Source organism: Xiphias gladius, chromosome 3, assembly GCF_016859285.1.
Source record: "Xiphias gladius isolate SHS-SW01 ecotype Sanya breed wild chromosome 3, ASM1685928v1, whole genome shotgun sequence".
Classification (NCBI taxonomy): domain Eukaryota; kingdom Metazoa; phylum Chordata; class Actinopteri; order Istiophoriformes; family Xiphiidae; genus Xiphias; species Xiphias gladius.
This window is the reverse complement of record NC_053402.1, coordinates 15,655,333-15,674,115: the sequence shown is the minus strand read 5'-3', so window position 1 is coordinate 15,674,115 and position 18,783 is coordinate 15,655,333. Positions and strand designations below refer to the sequence as shown.

Sequence of the window (18,783 nt, the reverse complement as noted above, 5' to 3'; positions counted from 1 at the left end):
CTTGTGTTCATTCAAACTTTGTGGCTTTAAGAAATATAATTCTACAGTATTTTATTCCAGCTAGTTCTACACATTTACACCATTCCTCAAGACACTATATGGTGCAAAATACACTTATTTTTCACAGTTCACTGAAAGAGATTGGGAAAATAGAATGAGGCGTTCTTTCCATTGCTGTCACCGAAAATGACTTCCATCGGAGCCGACTGATATAGCACGGGGTCTCTGAAGACCTTCACGGAACTGAAGTAAATGATGGTGTGAGCTCTGACAGTTTGCAGCCTGGAATTTGGGCCACAGCTCCAAATTAGAGGAGCAGCATGTGTGTCCACAGCTAAAACAGTCAAGCAGGCCACTGTTCACCAGCTCCAGATGTCACACATTTTGGGTCAAAATGCAAGTCCTTGGAAAGTTCTAGCTCTGTATACTGCAGATGCATCACTTAGCCCATGTAAACATAGAATGTTGTGTACTAATTGTTAATCAGTTCAAAAGTCAAACACACACAGTTTCATCTGTTGAAAATGATTTGTTGTGTACAATCACTGCATCAACTTGATGATTTTGTTAAGTTTTTATTGAAAAAAGAACATAAACAGTTTTCAACAACTGCAATATCAATATACAGTATTTGCATTATAATTTACAAAAGATAAAAAATCTGTACAGTCTCTAGTTTGTGCAGGAAGGTGGGAAGACCCTGGTAGAAAAATAAAGACCTAAGACAGGAGAAGTGTCAATGTGAGAACAGATAAAATGATTTCATAGATGTCCTTACCAGAGAAGCAGAATAGTATTCTGGCTTCCAATGATGTTATCCAAGCATGAATGTGACACAATAAAACCTACACTAATAGTTAAAAAAACATTGAAGCTCAATCTGTTGTAAGACTGAAGTCAAGTGTGCTATCTCCTTTCACGGTTTGCAACTGTAACTGAAATATTAATCAACTGACCTGACCTTCAATAAGACAAAGCAAGGGCCCATTCAGAAACGACAAATGACTTCACAAGATCCACAGTGGTGAAGTGAGAGGGTTAGCTAAGGTGTGTCCAACTTCTGCACAACTGTCATGCCAAGAACATTGACGTGAATATAAAGAAGAGACTGCGTCAAAACCAACTCTAAGAAATCATTGTTTCAACAGCCAATCCCTGTTAGATGAGGAAAAGTTCAGGTTTCAAATCAACATCAACTAACAGATGAGTTACGGTTGTCTTTCATTCATATATATGTATATGTATATATAATACATATATACATATATAATATATATAAATGTACACATTTGGCTTTGGGTAATAAAAACGTTTCAGTTGTTATTGGGGGGGGAATCCTCTCGTGAGGATGAAAGTGCACTAAAGCTTTGGAAAACACACTGACAGAATCATGCTTTTCTACAACTAAAAATAACATTATAGGCTGCATCTGCAATCTTCAAAATGGATACCTTAAAAGACAAATAATACATTTTGGCTCCTAGATTTCTCTATAAACATACAATATGTAACTTAGCAGCACGTATCATCAACATTCATAACCTCGGCTCAGGCTCGAGCTTCCTGACACATTCTACCACTGAACTGTATTGCACACTCGAACATGAAGACCTGCAAGAAGTGGCAGTAGTCTGCACAGTGAATCGCCTCTGAATGCTTCCTCCTGTGACATCTAATGCAGTGTGTGCTCAGTCGAAGCCAAACCTCCTGAGTGTCTCCACCGGGACTGAGACGTTTCTTAAGGCACACGTTGCAAAAGATGCTACACTTACACAAGATGATAGGTTGAGGAGCATAGTGTACTTGTGCTCGTAACCTGTGTAAGACATCTCTTTCCGGCCTTGCGCCATGAGAACACACCAAGACCACTACACGGAAGAAGACTAGACGTACACTTTGCTAAGAGACCAGCTCATTAACAAACAGTAGCCTTTTTTTGTGCAGGTTGTTTAACTTTTCAAAATGACGTTAGTAGCCTTTAAAAGAAGATTGTTGAACTTAAAATGTTTAAAAATGCATACATTTGGGTTGGCATTTGAAATCAAATCTAAATACTTCTGGTTTCATTTATTTTTTTTCAATTGAAAGTAAATATGTTAAATTATTTTAGCCAGTCAAAACCTCACGTGACGTTTAGGCCACAAAAAAGACCTATTACACATAGGATGCTCAATGCAAAATGTGCAAACTGGAAATATTCACTTGAATAAATTAACAAATTTAGTCAGCCCAATTGGCTGTTCTACCAAAATATTTAGCTTAATAAGGGGACTATGCACAGAAACAGACTGCATAGTGTGTAAGTGCAGGAATCTAACCCATTTTATCTTCATGCAACCAGTTAATTTACCACCAATTTCACCAAAAACAATGTTTGTATTTCCTTGGTGTCTTGTGCTTGAGCTTCTGCACAGAGAATGTCATACTCAGATCACAGTCTTTTCAAACTGTCATACGTAATCGACAACATCAATCAGGACCAAAGTTCAAGCAAACTTTAACATACCCTGTGGTAGTGTTTAAACCTTCTTTATCCCAGCAGTCATATCTCTGATTCAGCTGTCAAAGGTCGGGATTCTAAAGGCAAAGCGTCCAGATTGCATTCAGAGTCAGACACCACATCTGTGTTTGTGTCCTCAAGTGACCCAAGCTCAACGCCAATCATGTGCCTGTTATCATCCACCTCAAATTCCTCCTCCATCTCGACTTTTTCGAGAGCCACCTCGTTCTCGTAACAAAAGGAGTTCCTCGAGCTGGAGGCGTTGGACTTCTTCTCAGCTAGTTCCCTAGCACTACAGTGGGGTGTGCTGGGCACCTCATATGTGTTGTCAAAGCGAGAGTAGTCCACCTTGTAGTAGTTCTTTTCTTCAAACAGCACCGGCTCAAAGCGGTGGCCCCACAGAATCTCGCTGGCCACATACGAGCTCCGACACTGAGTGGTCATGGCTGTAGCCTCCACCATGCCCTCCAGAATCACTACGATCTCAAACTCTGACGTCTCCAACTCCTGTTTGCTCATCTCGTAAAATGGGCTGTCCTCGTCAATCTCGTGCACAATGGTAATTGGAGACACCAGGAAGATTCTGTCAATGCCACTGTCGAAGCCGACGTCAATGTCTACCTGATCCAGAGGGATGAACTCTCCCTCGGCGGTGGTGCGGGACTTAAGGAGCTGAGCCCTGACATGGGCCTCCACCAGATGACTCTTCCTCAGGTTCCCCACACGCCACATCAGGCACAGTTTACCATCCCTCATGGCCACTGTAGCATAGTGGCTGAACACAAGGGTCTCATTCCTCTTTTTGGGCTTGGCCATCTTGGCCATGACAGCACCAATGATGAAAGCATCAATGATGCAGCCCAAAATGCTTTGGAAGACGACCATGAAGACAGCAACGGGGCACTCCTCTGTTACATAGCGATAACCATAGCCAATTGTGGTTTGGGTCTCCACTGAGAACAAGAAAGCAGCGGTGAAGCTGTCCACATTGGAAACACACATCTGAGTCTCATTCTCTAAGTCCCCATAAGAGAGGGCCACCACCCAGAAGACAAAGCCAAAAAACAACCACGACACCAGGAAAGAAAGGCAGAATATGAGCAGCATCCAGCGCCAGCGAATGTCCACACAGGTGGTGAAGATATCTGCCAGGTACCGCTGGCCTTTCTCACTCATATTGATAAACTGCACATTGCAGTGACCATCCTTCCTGACGAAGCGGCTCTGATGTTGGTGTTCTGTGTGCACCTTGTTGACATTGCCGTTTCCGTAGCCATTGGGGACGGCAATAGTGGCCAGCTTCATGCCGTCTTCCTCAGAGGACACGATGCTGTAGCGGTGGCTTCGCACACTCCCCATCACTTCCGCCTGGGAGGGCTGGGCCGATTCTGCTTTGGAAAACAGTCTAAGTTTTTGGTAGAAGCGTTGGAGAAACAGTTTTGAATGATCCCGGGAACAAACTGAAGCAGAAAATGTGAACAACAGGACAAAGATCCTGCAGGGAACAGGGGAGATTGGACCTGTGCTTCTGCAGGCGTGCTGTGCACCTTGGGTGAGGGCAGGCTACACTCTGACGGCTGGTTTGGACCTCATCAGTGAAGTGGGCTGTGGAAATTACAGACACAGAGGAAAACAGTTTTAAAGTAATTGGCAGGAACCAGAGCAAAGACCAGTACGTGTGGGTGTGTGGTTACCTGCTGTCTAAATAATGGATTGTACACTCAAAGTTAACAGCACTCTTCTTGCATACACGGACAATATACAAACAGTGTATGCAGTGAAGTCAGAAAGCACAGGAAATCCATTGTTGTGCATTATCAGTAATAGATAAAACATATTATTCAAGCACTTAGACAGCTGGCAAAGTGGGAAAGGATGTTTACCCTGCTTAATGTAAGTATTAATTAGGTAGGTGAGTCCGTGTCGAGCTGAGTCAAATTACAGATCAAGTTCACGTTGATCCTGTGAGCCACTGGAACAAAGATACAGTACATGTATCAGCTCTGAGCAGGTGTGTCTCTAAACTCTGCGCATAAGTGAGAATGCAATGCATACAGTTATGACATGTTGCATTTAAAACCTGTTCACCAATTATTACATGTCATGCTACAATAAAACGTGCACATGCATTGCCAACACTCATTCACAACTACAGGTAACACCACTACCACATGTAAAGAGATCAAATGAGCCTTGCAGCTTTTCAGAGGGCATGGGTGACTTTTTTCCTGAAAGCAACAGTAACCTTGCATCATATGTAATAGAGCAACAACGACAGCTAAATTAGAAAAGCTATTGACCTGGTGGGTGTGTGGCCCGAAAGGTCCATTAAAATGCAACACCACAGGCTACGAAAGGCGACGGTCAGCCAGAAATGCTCTGCCTGTGCCAAAATAACCCCCCACCTCCACTTTACAAACAATTTCATCTGAGTGTCATCGTTGTGTCATAGTGAAAAGGCGGAGAAACAAAATACATGAATGGATAAATGAATGAAATAAAGTCTAGGAGCCTTTTCGGTAAATATTATGAATAAACTTAACTTCTCATGTTTCTTTAATTTAGTTTTGATAGCAAGAAGCAGTCATCACAAAGGAAACATGGGTCATTTTATTCCATCACCTAGTTTTTGTGTCTGTTCTGCAAGTGATCCGAAGTCATGTGGGAAGAGATGTGCAGGTCCTAAATCCCCCTGCGTCATCTTTGCTTTTCACAACTGATGATGTCACTGCTGGGTCGACTACAAATAGCAACCTGTCACGCACACTACTGGGAACATGGGGCTCCATTCATTCACAGCTCAAAGCATGCCAAAGGATTGTGTTTAATGGATTTCAGAGGCCTATATGATGTTGAAAATGCTGTAAAGCACTACATTTATTACTATTAAACTGCAACATTCACGAATTACTTACATCTTCGTAGTGAGAAAAGACGCAGGAAACGTAAACGATTTCAACTTCCTTATAACAAGTATAATGCCAGTTTATCTGGCCATTCTAGACCTTTTCTTCACCTTTTTGTTTAACGGTGTATTGGGCTCACTGTGGCACTGAAACAAGGCAAACACCAGACCAAAAACTCTAGAATGCATATATTCCACATTACGCGACTCAAGAGAAGTAAAGACAAGGAGGACAGTTGTACGTCCAACAGAAAGACAGTTGAGAGAGCATTTGTGTGATACTCTGATACTTTTGTCTGAGGCAGTGTACTCTTAACCGAAACCCCTGGTGAAAATCTGATATGTAAATTTTGTGGTGTCGGTGCACCGACACCGAGTGCATTGCAAACTGATGCCCCACTCTCGTCCTCTCTGTCACAGTTTATTGGGTTCTTTCCCACAAAGCTTTTATCTGCTCACTGTAGCACATCCCTTATTACCGCAGGTTGGTGCATGGTGACAGACCAAGGCTTCTAGAGGCTGCACAACCTGTGGTTGATTGTTTTGCATGTGTTCTCAATTAGTGCCAACAGCTGAGGCAGATGGAAACTGGTTACGTAAAGCTGCTCTATTTTTTTTATTACACAAATCAATAACTATGGTCAATCATTCAGCAGATGGTGTCTTTTGTTCTAAGCTTTTGCAACATTTGTTGTTTTATAATAGTGTATATATATATATATATATATATATATATATATATATATATATATATATATATATATATGAAATTTCAGAAAATGTTAATACATTTAATTTATTCATATTTATTGCTTTTACAGTGCAGGCTTTTAAAAAGGGCAGCTTATGCACAGATATCATGAGTTTTAGAGTTAGTTCAGATCAAGGACAGGACCAATGTAGATCATTCAGTCCACATTCAGCAGTCTCCAATGTCGCAGTGTAATAATAATAATCATCATCCTCATCATAAAAATAATAATTAAAATAATAATAATAGAGAAATTAACAAGGAAAAATACGTTGTGTAAAGACACAAAACATACTAACAAACAAAAATAAACAGGAAACAGCTTGTTTCATTCAGTTGAAATTAAGTTCGTATTACAGGGAACTAGAACATGCAGTTTTGCATTTTGCATTGAGACTAACCATCAGTTGGCAGCTATATTTCCCATGCCTTATCACTCTCATAATTAGGGATAAATGTTCCCCGCGTATTGCACCTACCTGTAAGTCCTTGCAGCGCAAATCGGCCGTTTTCTTGTCGTAATAAGTCCCATATGCGCCAGGTATGAACACTTCCTCGCTTTTACTCTCGCTGCCCTTTTATTGTGTGCTCTCAGTTTCCCGTCTGCCGTTGTAAATTCTGCCATAACCCTCTCCGGCAACTGAAAAAGATATTTGTCGTGGCAAAGACGGACTTTAAAAACACGTGTGCCCATGCCCGCCCCCCCCGTCGCAGCACTGGCCAATGGGAAGCTGTAGCGCCTGTTTGAGGTTCTGAGCCCGCATGGCGGTTTTTCGTATCATCTGTCGGATTGGAAGACAAAATTAACCAAATCCCTTTTCCCCAACGGGGAGGCAGAAATCCTGATGTTTAAACCGGGGTGAAGCGGTAGTTTGAGCCCGGGACACCCCACAGATTCGCTACCAAAAACTGCACGTGATTGTGAAGATTCGCTCAAACCACCCGAATTAATAAACTGTAACTGGGGTTCACACGTCACGAGACTAAGTGTCCGTCCATTTCTGCCCAAGGCTCGGGCGGACACACCGGGGTCGCGTGGAGTGACATTGAGTGTGCTCGGTGAGCACGGGGGGGCGGTGCAGAGCTACGCTGGCGTCACGCAATGCCACTGGCACCGTCCCCGTGACTCCCGTGAGAAGAAAGAAAGCTCCTGAAGTATCCCAAGACCCGACTTGTGCAATGACAGTTAGACTTTTATTTGACTTACATGCGTGGCTATGGCTCTGTTTCATGTGGAGCATAAAAAACATACCAGCTTGTGAACAAAAATCACATATAAATATATTTACAAAGGCACATCTTATCACACTGTCCTTAAAAACCTGAGCTGACGGGAACAGTCCACCGTGCACTGTGTTGTATTTCTTTGGCCGCTTACGCTACAAAGCGGTTTGATGCATCGCCTCCTCCGTGAGGTCAGGATTCACCCGGTAAGTGTGTCCGTTTGACTTGACCGACGGTGAGGGTGGACTGCGGGGCTGGCTGCCTCCTACAGGGCGTCTCTCTCGGTCATACTGCTCTGCACTGAGCAGGGGCACCGGCACCCACGTGGTCTCATGGAAGAGAGCGTAGTCCACCTTGTAGTGCCTCTTGCCCAGTTTCATCATGTCCTGGAAACGCTGACCCCAGCAGATGTCCGCTGGCGTGTAGGAGGTGCGCGTCTGGTGGAGCATGCCCGTGGAGTCTCCGGTGTAGGTGAAAGATACAACCAGTTCAAATTCGTCCCCCGGCAGGTCGTCAGGGCCCAGGCTGTAGAGGGGACTGCCGGGCTCCAGCTTGTGAATAATAGTGGCTGGCGCGGCGAGGACAATGTCCCGGTTCTGAATGTCCAGGTCCTGATAGGACATCAAAATTGACCCCAGTGGCTGTTTTACGTAGCGGACTAACTGGGCCCGGGCGACCCCCTCCAGGATGTGATTACCTCTGAAGTCCCCGAGGCGCCATGACAGACACAGAACCCCGTCTCGCAGGTTGACTATTGCACGTTTAGTGAAACCCACCGTCTGAGCTCTCTTACGAGCAGATGCCATCTTAGCCACAACAATACCGATGACAATGGTGTCAAGGAGGCAGCTGAATACATCTTGAACGGTTACCAGAATAATGGCCACAATGCAGTTCTCAGTCATCCCCCTGAAGCCATAGCCAATAGTTGCCTGGGTCTCCATCGAGAACAAAAAGGCTGCGGTAAAGCTGCGCACATTGTCCACACAGGGTGCGTTGTCTGCATTGCCAATGTCCCCATGCACATATGCAATGAGCCAAAAAGAGAGACCAAAAAAGAGCCAGGAGAGAATGTAGGAGAGGGAAAATATGAGGAGCATCACCCTCCAGCGGATTTCTACAAGTGTGGTGAAGATGTCCATGAGGTATGGGCTCCAGTCCCCGGGGGCCTTCTGGAAAACCACGGGAAACCTGCCATCTTTCTGCATGTAGCGCAGCTGCCTGCCCTCATTTCTGTTTTGCCGACCCAGTGTGTGGATCGTGGTGTAGTAGGTATCAACGACGACCTGTTGGCCCCCGTCTGTGCTCATTTCGACCAGAGCGTGTTCCCGTCTCCTGTAGACAGACAGGGACGAGATGGAAAATGCAGATTAGGAATGTATTTTCAGGCTGAACAACATGACAGCGTACTCGTGGGCAGGAGGGACGGCATTTTGCTCATTACATGTGACTGAAATGTAAAAGGCTCTCAGACTCGTTTGTTGGGCCTAACCCTTCATGTTTGAGCGAGCAGCCTAGGTCAATCCGTGCCTCGGGCTACCAGCAGCAAATGACTTGAGCAGTGCCCAGCTCTGGGTGTGAAAAATGTACTCGAAGAGCACTGGTTTCTTACTGGTTGATTATTTACCAGATGTTCCATAACAATCTGGGCACTGTCTAAATTGGTTGTGCTAAAAGCTCTCTATAAACACTTTAATGTCCACATTATAACCAAATGTAATCATGCAGAGGATTTTTTTTTTTTCCCATTCTGCTTGTTACAATAAAAATTCTTCTGCACCAAGTAAGAGCTATTAAACAGTCTGACATTCAGCGTGGTCTCAAGTATTCAGGCTTATGCGTGAATCACAGTTGTGATCACCCCTAGTAAGAATCAAGAACACAATTATTGAAACTATAAAGACAAATTGAAAACAATTCCGTAATTCAACACACCATAAAATGAGCATTGCAACAGTAGGAGGGCTCAGAACCAGTCCAGTACCAAAACCATCTTTATCATATTCATAGAAACAGTTTCACTCGTGCTTGTTCTAGGTGACGGATTCAGATTTGTATTGGTATATTCTCTCGGCTATGGCTAGGCCCGGTTACATTTTGAGAAAAGTGGTGATTTAGCTTGTGCTCTATTGCATTTGTCTTTTGCTATTTTTCTCCTTTTTTGTTAAATGTTTCTGTGTTATCTGTGTTCGGCAAGATTGTTATTCTGATTTGTCAGTGCACCACGCATTTCTGGGTGCTGACAAGCGTGTGGAATTGTACAAAGTAGAAACAGCGCTTTCGTTTTTACACATATTTATTCCTTATCATAGCCAGATGTGAACTGCTGTCCCTGCCTAGACTACCAGCCAGCTAAAAGCATTGTGATCTTTGTGACCTTTTGAAGGAAAATGCATTTTTAACTGAACTGAGTGGGTTTCGCTGGTTCAAAGACTTTGACCGATTATCTTAGTTGTGTTGTGCTGAGCTTCATTTTTAGTTTGTGCGTATGTCACATGATGCTGCATTGTACTTTAGTGAGCTTTTTTTTCCCAGAATACATAATTCAGTTTTATTGAACTTATTACATTTTATATGTTAAAATCAACAATTCTTATATTCATTTATTCTCCAGACCCATTCAACTTCACTGTTCCTTTTGGAAGATTTTAGTGTTTTAAGCCCTTGGTCACAAATAATTGAAGGTCATTAAGTATCTCTAAACTCTGATATAACATATAAAAGAAAGAAAATGCATGGTGTATGATCATGCTTTCATGACCCGTATCAGAAATTTAATTCTGTTTTCTTATAAATGTTCTCTTGACATGAACCTGAGACACCTTATATTTCTGCCCCTCATACGCTGAGTGCCACAAGACGAAAGTCCTTCAGTCTTGACCTTGCTCAGGTGTTGTTTTCAGTCCATGATGGTAGATTTAGCCATGGCCATCTGACAAGATTAACCACAGGTTTGGGCCAGGGGAATCTATCTTTTCTGGGGGAAGAACCTGTTTTTAATCAGTTTGGCTTATCTCTTTCCTTCTGAGTTTCGGCAAAGTCTGTTGCCTTCCAGATGTGACCCAGAACAACGGCAGGGAAACAGGGAATAGACAGCGGCCTTTTGACAACAGCCCTCAAATGATTTATTTTTGAGAAATCAAAAAAAAAAAGAAAAAAAAAAGGAAAGAAAGCATGGTGATTTCATGGTGAAATCTATATGTTTTTAACCCCAAGCAGCCGTAAAGCCGAAAATGTTTACATAAAAGAAAATACAAGCGTGGTTAAGTGTTTATATAATCAATGTCTTTACTCTTTACTAGAAAGTATGTCTCGGTTATTTAAGCCAAACCTCTACCTCAGTGTGGTGCAGTTATTAGTATAATTTTGTCCTCATGAGGGTGAATTATTATCCTCCAACCACCTCTAACAGCTTTCACCTCCAAATGTTACTGCAGATGTCAAACTTTAACCACACCACCTTCTTTTTATCACTTTCTTATTCTGTACTGCAGTAATCTGACAGCTGCTTGAGTTGCCACTGATGAAAAGGCTCGCTATCAAGTTTATTTGCCACCGCAAGGAAGTGTACTCAGTGATCAATAAGTTTTCTCAAGGCAGCTCCTTCCTTGCCAGGAGTCAGTCGGGCTTTTATCTCAAGTTTTTATTGCTTAATTGAATCAGTTGAGGACATGTAGTTGATGTTTTATCTCAGTTTATGATAAATGGCCTCTCAAGGGTTTTAATTTTACACCTGTGGTTTAATGGTGGGTAAACTGCATCTGTCTTGGTTAGAGTGTTTCATGCAATAGTGCCAAGTGCACACTTGTATTCTTCTCAATCAGATAAACGTCAATCCGAATGTGATTTTACTGTAGTTTGAATGGGATCCTGTCGGTGAGTAAACAGTAACTTAACACTTAAGTGAACAACCGTGGAAATATGCGCCGTCGTGCATGAAACCTTTAGGAGGAGAACTGCTCCAAAACGGAAACCAACTTGTAGTTTTTAACTGCATCTCATTAAAGGCTCAAAAGATTTTTATAAAAAAAAACAATGAGGTGAGACAGCAAAAAGCAAGCCATAGTCAAACATATAATATCAAGTGTTGTACAATTATCAATTTCTTTTGCATCGACTATTATGCTCCAATAATGGTGGGGCGAGTACTGACGGCATTTTAGAAGTAAGTAGAGGAAAATGCGTAGAAAAGTAGCAAGTTACCTGGTCAGCATGCATTTATGAGTAGGTGAATGCGTGACCCATAAGCTGCAGTGTCAAAGGGTTTCAGACTGTTACAACCTGATATCTACCCAGCAATCAACGAGTCCCTGCACGAGGACAATAACAGGTTACAGGACAATCAGGTCTAAGAGAAAGGTCACTTGGGTCCTGCCCACCCACCAGAAGTTGTATGGTACAGAGTCACAAAACGAGCAGGGAATATTACAGAGACATAGTAAAGTATGGCCTTATTTTGTATTCATATCAACTTTATATTATATGTTTGTTTGTATGTTTGTCTCTATTTCTATAGCTAATTGCCTATTTTAGCTTTTTGTGCTGTTTGACCCGTATTTATATCTCTTCATTTTATTGTTTTACTTACCTATTTCCTTTCTTTTTTCGAATCCCTTTATGAGGCACTCTGAGCACATTAAGAGCTACTGACCTGTGACGGCACATTGGACCAACAGGCTTGAGTCTCAATTCTAAATCAGATGTCATGATTCCTAGAGAATTACCTTATATGAGCTTCTGCATTTCATCTATCATCTTTAAGATCCAGGAATTATTTTGTACATACTGAGGGTTTAATGTTCTACACGACCTTACTGTCCTTTATAATGATTTCATTTCTTTTTCTCTTTCAGTTAGAGGTTTTCCTACTTTTTTACCAAGAGTTTACTGCTAATGCATTAGGAAAAAAATCATTTGATCCCATGGCATGGCAAAAAAAGAGCTTACTTATGATGTCAGTAATTATAAATAGATGTCACGTTTTTATTCTGCTCTGGTTGGCTTAACATTGATAAGATCTTGATGCTATTTTTCTGTGCGATTGGCTATTCAGCTGCATTTGTAAGTGCTCTGTATAGTCTCTGACCTGCTCTTCTTATCGTGCATTAGCAAGAACTGAAGTAAAATATAGTTTCAAAGACAATTATTTCATTTCTCTTCATCGTAGAAATTGAAAATTGCATTGCTGTCAGTACTCTGGTTTATTACTTAAAGAAGCCTTTTACTAACCCTGCAGATCTTATGAAAAGCACAAATATTTCAATGTTCAACTTACTTGCAGAGTAGAAATTAGAGGATATCAGGTGTCTCATTAGCCCATGCCAGGCATCAAGCCAATGTGTTTCCACAGTCGAAGTAACCTCTGAGTTCACTTGGTTGCAGTGTTGGGGGCTGGCCTGGTCCTGAGGCAAAGTCTCATTTTGTTCCGATATCACAACACTCACTTCCCTCTGAAACCCTATTGGGCAATCTGGAAGAATTTATGACCTATGGAAAATTTAAGAGGTTCCTCGGGAAAAAAAAAACATCGAATGTCCTCTGACCGTTTTTTCCAGGTGATGAAATATAAATTGTCGTCTTCCACGAGACGATAAAGGCAGAGAAATTTTGACGATTGATAGGTCGTTCATCGGGTTATTTGTCATCTATGCATATTTGAGAGATTTCGCTTCGGATTTCCGTGATTCATTAGACAGAAAGTTAACCTTTGCTCCTCCTCCTCCAGGTGGAGATGCTGTCATTGGCACAAGGTGTTTTCTTTGTCTCAATTGTCCTCAGTTTGGCTCTGATAAGACAAGAAAGATCACAGCTGAGCCGCCAGGACACACTAACTTTTAAATCACATTTATTATGGTTATAAGAGTATCCAGAGCTGTTACAAAGAGGTCAACAACACCAAAACAACCCCCACCCCCACCCCCTCACCCCCCCACCCCCCCAATTCAACACGTATTGGTTTTTTAAGATGATATATGAAGACAGAGATAAGACACATTCCTCTGATAACCCGGGAAAAACAGTTTATCGGTCTGTCGTTAACAGGGAGCAACTATGTAATGGCTACGTGAAAACACAGATAGACAGGAAATAGTTTACTCCAAAACACGAAAATACACAACAGCGACAGTTACATTGATTGATTTAAGTGTTTATTTCAGGAGCCCTAATTTACAGGACCAGATGAATAAATCCAACACTAATATATGGAAACCTTTATTAGGTCACCTAGGTAGTTAGGTAATAACTATTAGTACTATAAACAATACATGTGCTACAAGAAAATGAAAGTTAAAAACACCTGTGCGGTCAGCAGAAAAACAACATAGCAAAACAGCGACAATATGTTGTAAGTCTGTGTGTTTGAGTGTTACTGTCATGCAGTATACATTAGAGTGCAAGCCTGGCTGGGCATGCAGGTGAGGGGTTGAGGTTGAGTCAGTAGAGGCAGGTTTTCGGCAGGCATTAGAAAACGGGCAGACACTATGTGGTTATGAGTGATAGGAAAATCCTTCTGCCATTGGAGTGTAAGGGAGGAAGAGTCAAGACCAGGCGGCGATGGCCTCCTTCGATTTACATTCTTGAACTGGAGCCATGGGGAGCTATTGATAAGAGAGTCAGCCTGAGTTGTGTGGAATTCTTGTGAAACAGAAAAAGAGTCATTTTCCTGACCAAACTGGAGGCCATAGGGTGATAACCTGAGCTGTGACTGATAATGATCGGGTCAAATCGAGGTATGAGACAAATACTCAAGAGAACGAACCCGTTTCTTAGTGCTCCATGGTCCAACGTCTTGCCCTCCAAAAGGTGCTGGGTATACCTGGAAATTATACAGCACGTCATTTCAGAGCATGTATGAAAATGTGAAAATAATTTATAGTAACAATTTTTTTTCACGATTTTTTTCACGATGCACTTGACTTCACTGGCAACACGCCAATACCGTATGCCACTACAAAGATGGAAACATCTGGTTTGAGCATCTGTCTTTTTCCTTGTTATTGTTTTTCCTGTTTTAGAAAATACATGTATATTACATTTCTGCAGCATTATAGATGACACACATCACCACCCACACACTTTTAAATATATAGAATACATATTGTGACATTGCAGTTGGGGTTATGAGTAGATTCTAGTTAGCATTATATTACATAAGAGCTGTGCGAATTTGTTCACGTAAATGGAAGAAACAACAAATGACAAGAGGTGAAATGATCATCCGGCTGTCCAAACAAAGTGTTTTTAATGGACATTCTGTGAGCAGACATCCCTTCCCTCATCCACACCGAAACCGCAGCAGTTTCAAGTCTTTGTCCTGCGACCCCGACTGGGAGTCCTGCCTCTTTCAGGTAAACTCACGTCTCCATTACTGGCCGCATCAGCCCCATGTCCTGTGCGACAGCCTCAGTCCCATTGTAATTCGGAGCAGCACAGCCAGCTATGATGACAAATAGCAGCTGGAGCTGACAGTGCCTCCTGGCAGGTAAACAGACAGTGGGAGTAATTGAACTTTTGTTCTGACTGTTTACACAGGATCACTGAGGGATATGCCGAACCCTCACGCAAAGGTATTCTTACACACTATTATGGGTCATTCACTTTGTCTCGTCGAGTGCCTACGAGGGGCCGATGAGTGTTGTGAATATGTGATTAATCGCTGCAGACAAGCCTATTTAAATGTCATGTCAGGCTGAAACCTCAAGGAAGAGAAGACAGGGATGGTGAAAAACTGGCACGCATCTGTCAGTCAATCTGCAGTTATTAGTCATATGTGAAGTCTCATAGCCTTATTTCCTGCAGTGATGCTTTTAGAAAGATTAGGATTTCTTACCCACGGTCCGGGGAAGGCTGTCTTCTTACTGGGTTTACTAGCAGTTGGTAAGTGTAACTTATATCACACAAAACAATGTTTTAAGATTTTATATACTGGGAGAATTATTTTGGAAAGTATTCAGAGATTTGGTTCACATTGGTCTCCAATTTTAGGATGTGGCCATGCTGAACCGAGCTGCACAAATCGCAGATGTCTGGCTGAAATGTTGATAAGGAAAAACTGTACATCTCAACCACAGAATGAAAACTGCACCCAAATGATACACGTGCCTTTAATCGAGTACCAAACTCTGTCAGTTGTAAGTGTGTTGTACATTTTATACTGGAGCTAACTGAGAATTTCCTCTCTTCTTTTAGATCTCTCATAACTTGACAAGAACTTGATCATTTTAATTATTAAAATGAATTGTGTGGTAGTGCTTTATTATTTAAAATGTCTTTGTTTATGTTATTTCACCTGAGCCATGTTGATATAAACCTGCTGAATGTGTAAAGCTAAAAATGCATACAAGAAGTCTGTTATAACATTTCCAACAGGACACCTGCAGTGTTGATATTTTGCCGAACCTCATTTATTATCTGTTTTAACAGGACACAAAGAATCTCCGCCTATTTAGTCGTCTGGAGGCAACAATTGTAAGCTTCAAGATACTTTCAAGTCAACAAAAAGAAACAAAGAGTGTGATTCAATCACATTAGTTTCGATTTTAACCCACAGGTATGGAGAGATCCTGAGTTGAGATGGGACACATCTGTTTACAAGTATCATGAAGTTGTCCTGCCAGTTGATAAAGTCTGGACCCCAGAGATCCACGTTACAAATGGGTAAGTCATCTACACAGCATAAGAGCTTCCAACTGTTACCACAAATTCAATTCATGGACAAGTTCATCTGAAACATCTGTCGTCTCTTATTTGCGTAGAATACTAACAACTATGAAGCACAGCTCCCATGATCTGCTGGTATACAGTAATGGCACCCTGAGGCACACTGTGACCATAAACGCTGAGGTGAACTGTGAAGTCAATCTATTCAACTACCCCTTCGCTGCCGATGACTGTCCTGTCGCAATCCAAACCTGGTCCACTGATGGTGAGCTCAGCACATCGCTTATACAAAATGTAATACAATATTCTATCAAAGATTTACAGCAAAACTATTTTAAATATGTGTCAATTCCTCAGACTCTTCTGCTGTTCTCACATTGTGATGAATTCTTTGGTCATAAAAAGCTTTTTTTTGCGTTTTTTTTTTTTTTAATTCTAAATTTACGTAGATGCATAATTTTGGGAAAGACGTGTGACAGCAGCTCCACTTGCGCCAAGCTCAATCTCTATTTATCTCAATTGATGCAAATTTTTCCAATCAAATATATGGAATTGGCTGCCTATTTACCTGCCTGTGCAAATATCACGCAAAGGAAACAATGTTAAAGAAGAATTCATTTCATTCAGGATGTGGTACAGCTCTGGTATTGGGTGAATTGAGGATGGTTGATAGTACCCATGGAGACTGGAAAACTGACGGTGTGGCCCTCCAGAAAAAGAGAGATGATCGCAATTACATCATGGTAAGTTCATAAATGTGAGGAATAATAGTCATTTATACTTACTGTGGTCAATGAATCCCCAAAATTCTGTAATAGTGGTATGAACCTAAAGGTATTTAACTTTAAAAAAAAGAGCAACTGACCTGTTTGATTGCGACATGTCTGATGGGGATACAACTGGGAACGATTAGTTGATTCATAAGTTGATCAACCGTATTCGAGTACAGCTGGAGTGGAATCTGGTGGCAGGACATTTTTAAAACCTCAAAAGACAACATTAGGTTTCAGTGTTGGGGTACACCCATTTTGCATTAGACACAGGTAGAACATTAAGTATGTACTATTTTCTCCCCCCACAAAATGGTGCCGGAAGTTTTAAAAACAGTAAAAAAATAAAATAAATAAATAAATAAAAAAGCTGTTTCTTTATCCATTTTGGCCATGCAATTCTGTCTTCCATACTCCTCAGGTGTCACTGAGCATCAAATATGTCAACCCCCTCATTACATTATTGCTGCCCAGTATTCTGATCATCTTGGCCGACGTTACCAGCTTCGCCCTGCCACTGGGAGGCGGTGAACGCAACTCTTTCAAGGTCACTCTGGTGCTCAGCTTCACCATGTTCCTCATCATCCTCAACGATAAGCTCCCTGGAGACAGCCAGTGCAGCCCTATCATCCGTCAGTCAGCCCGCACGCATGTCACAAAAACACGCACACACGCGCAATATACGGCAGAATGCACGAGCTGCACCGCGGTCTAAGTCACCAACCATCTGTCTGTGCTGCAGGAACCCACTTCTGTGTTTGTCTGGTGCTCTTGGTGTTGAGCATGCTGGTGTCTTTGGTGCTGACACGGCTGGCCAAAGATGGCAGCTTCATTTTCTGCTGCTGGTCCAAAGGGCCAGTTGCAAAAAGCACAGGAAACGAGGAAGAGAAAGAGAATGAGGGTGAGGAGGACTTGATTGTTAAACAATTATTTGTTGAATTTGTACTCAAATACCTTTGTAATATAGAGCTGATTGTTTTGACTCTTGCTTTTTGATAGAAAAAAAAAAGGCACCGTGTTACACATTCATTCTATCATTATTGCTACTTCAATCCCTACAGAAGCCAAAGCTGACATCAGTGTCATTCAGCTGAATGGTTCGGAGGAGGACAAACGAATGCTCAGAAAGGTGGTAAACTTCCTGGAAGCTTTTGACGCCAAGGAGCTGGAACGTGAGAGATATCAGAGGTTTGCCAACACAGTGGACACGATCTTCTTTTGGTCTTATTTCTTTTTTGGCACCGTGTACTTTTGTGCCATGACTTATGTAATGGTAAGGCATACATGTACAGTTAACCATTTCGATTTCTGGTACTAATACATCTACTTAACTGTGTGTTATTGTGTGTGAAAAAAATAAAATAAATAAGAAAAGCTAAACTAAGATGCTCAGAATAAAATGTCAACTTTAATATACGTATGCAAGATCTAATAAATTCAACAGCTTAAGTCAAATTCAACATGCAAATTCAAAGATTCAAAGATTGATGCAAATCTCTCTGCACATTTGTCATATTTGCTAAATGTATTAAACCTCAAATTTAATATTTGTACATTTCTATGTTTGATAAAAATGTGTTAGCGTATTTCTGAAAATCAGAGAAATAAATAAATTTTATCTTTCACTCATTATGATTTTTTTCCAAGTCACATGATGTATATAGCATATGAAATTATTATATAATTGTGGGGCATCTGCACACATTGCGATGCCATGTCCCTTCAGCAAATATATTAAAATGTAGTTAAAAGACAAATGGAGCCATGTGTGGGACACAGAATCTGCTCAACACTGATGTTCCTTCGCTGCCACCTGGTGGCTGAATCATTCACTGCAGACAGATCGCTGACCTACTGCGCTCATTAAGGTACTCTGACTTGGACCCGATGAAATTTTAACCAGAAGGACTTAAGCTTAAGTTGACTATTTCAAAACTCTGTTTATGCCCATCATTGAAAAAAGGCTGCTAAA

At 41.6% G+C, this 18,783-nt stretch overlaps 3 protein-coding genes across 3 annotated transcripts; 1 reads left to right on the top strand and 2 right to left on the bottom strand.

Annotated features, from left to right (window-relative positions):
• Positions 1 to 1,332: 1,332 nt before the first annotated feature.
• LOC120805023 (inward rectifier potassium channel 2-like) lies at positions 1,333 to 3,859 on the bottom strand. The gene has a single exon (XM_040154844.1). The coding sequence runs from the start codon at positions 3,857 to 3,859 to the stop codon at positions 2,543 to 2,545; it is 1,317 nt and encodes a 438-aa protein (XP_040010778.1). The 3' UTR covers positions 1,333 to 2,542.
• A 3,676-nt stretch (positions 3,860 to 7,535) lies between these two features.
• Positions 7,536 to 12,737, bottom strand: LOC120788195 (inward rectifier potassium channel 16-like). Its single transcript, XM_040123764.1, has 2 exons — positions 12,656 to 12,737; positions 7,536 to 8,715 (listed from the first exon to the last, which is right to left on the bottom strand). Exon 2 carries the CDS (start codon positions 8,688 to 8,690, stop codon positions 7,536 to 7,538), a length of 1,155 nt encoding a protein of 384 aa, XP_039979698.1. The 5' UTR covers positions 8,691 to 8,715; positions 12,656 to 12,737.
• Positions 12,738 to 15,395: 2,658 nt separating this feature from the next.
• On the top strand, positions 15,396 to 18,171 carry LOC120788423 (5-hydroxytryptamine receptor 3A-like). The gene is made up of 8 exons (XM_040124237.1): positions 15,396 to 15,512; positions 15,805 to 15,849; positions 15,932 to 16,038; positions 16,137 to 16,306; positions 16,669 to 16,784; positions 17,233 to 17,443; positions 17,554 to 17,712; positions 17,873 to 18,171. Exons 1-8 carry the CDS (start codon positions 15,417 to 15,419, stop codon positions 18,127 to 18,129), a joined length of 1,161 nt encoding a protein of 386 aa, XP_039980171.1. The 5' UTR covers positions 15,396 to 15,416; the 3' UTR covers positions 18,130 to 18,171.
• The last annotated feature ends 612 nt before the right edge of the window (positions 18,172 to 18,783 follow it).

What these genes read in the sequence shown, in the direction of transcription:
- LOC120805023 (XM_040154844.1), bottom strand. Translation starts at nt 3,859, where the DNA reads ATGGGGAGTGTGCGAAGCCACCGCTACAGCATCGTGTCCTCTGAGGAA.
- LOC120788195 (XM_040123764.1), bottom strand. Translation starts at nt 8,690, where the DNA reads ATGAGCACAGACGGGGGCCAACAGGTCGTCGTTGATACCTACTACACC.
- LOC120788423 (XM_040124237.1), top strand. Translation starts at nt 15,417, where the DNA reads ATGTTGATAAGGAAAAACTGTACATCTCAACCACAGAATGAAAACTGC. An exon ending in ATGATCGCAATTACATCATG is followed by an intron (nt 16,785 to 17,232) that starts GTAAGTTCATAA and finishes CATACTCCTCAG; the next exon opens with GTGTCACTGAGCATCAAATA. An exon ending in GGAAGAGAAAGAGAATGAGG is followed by an intron (nt 17,713 to 17,872) that starts GTGAGGAGGACT and finishes CAATCCCTACAG; the next exon opens with AAGCCAAAGCTGACATCAGT.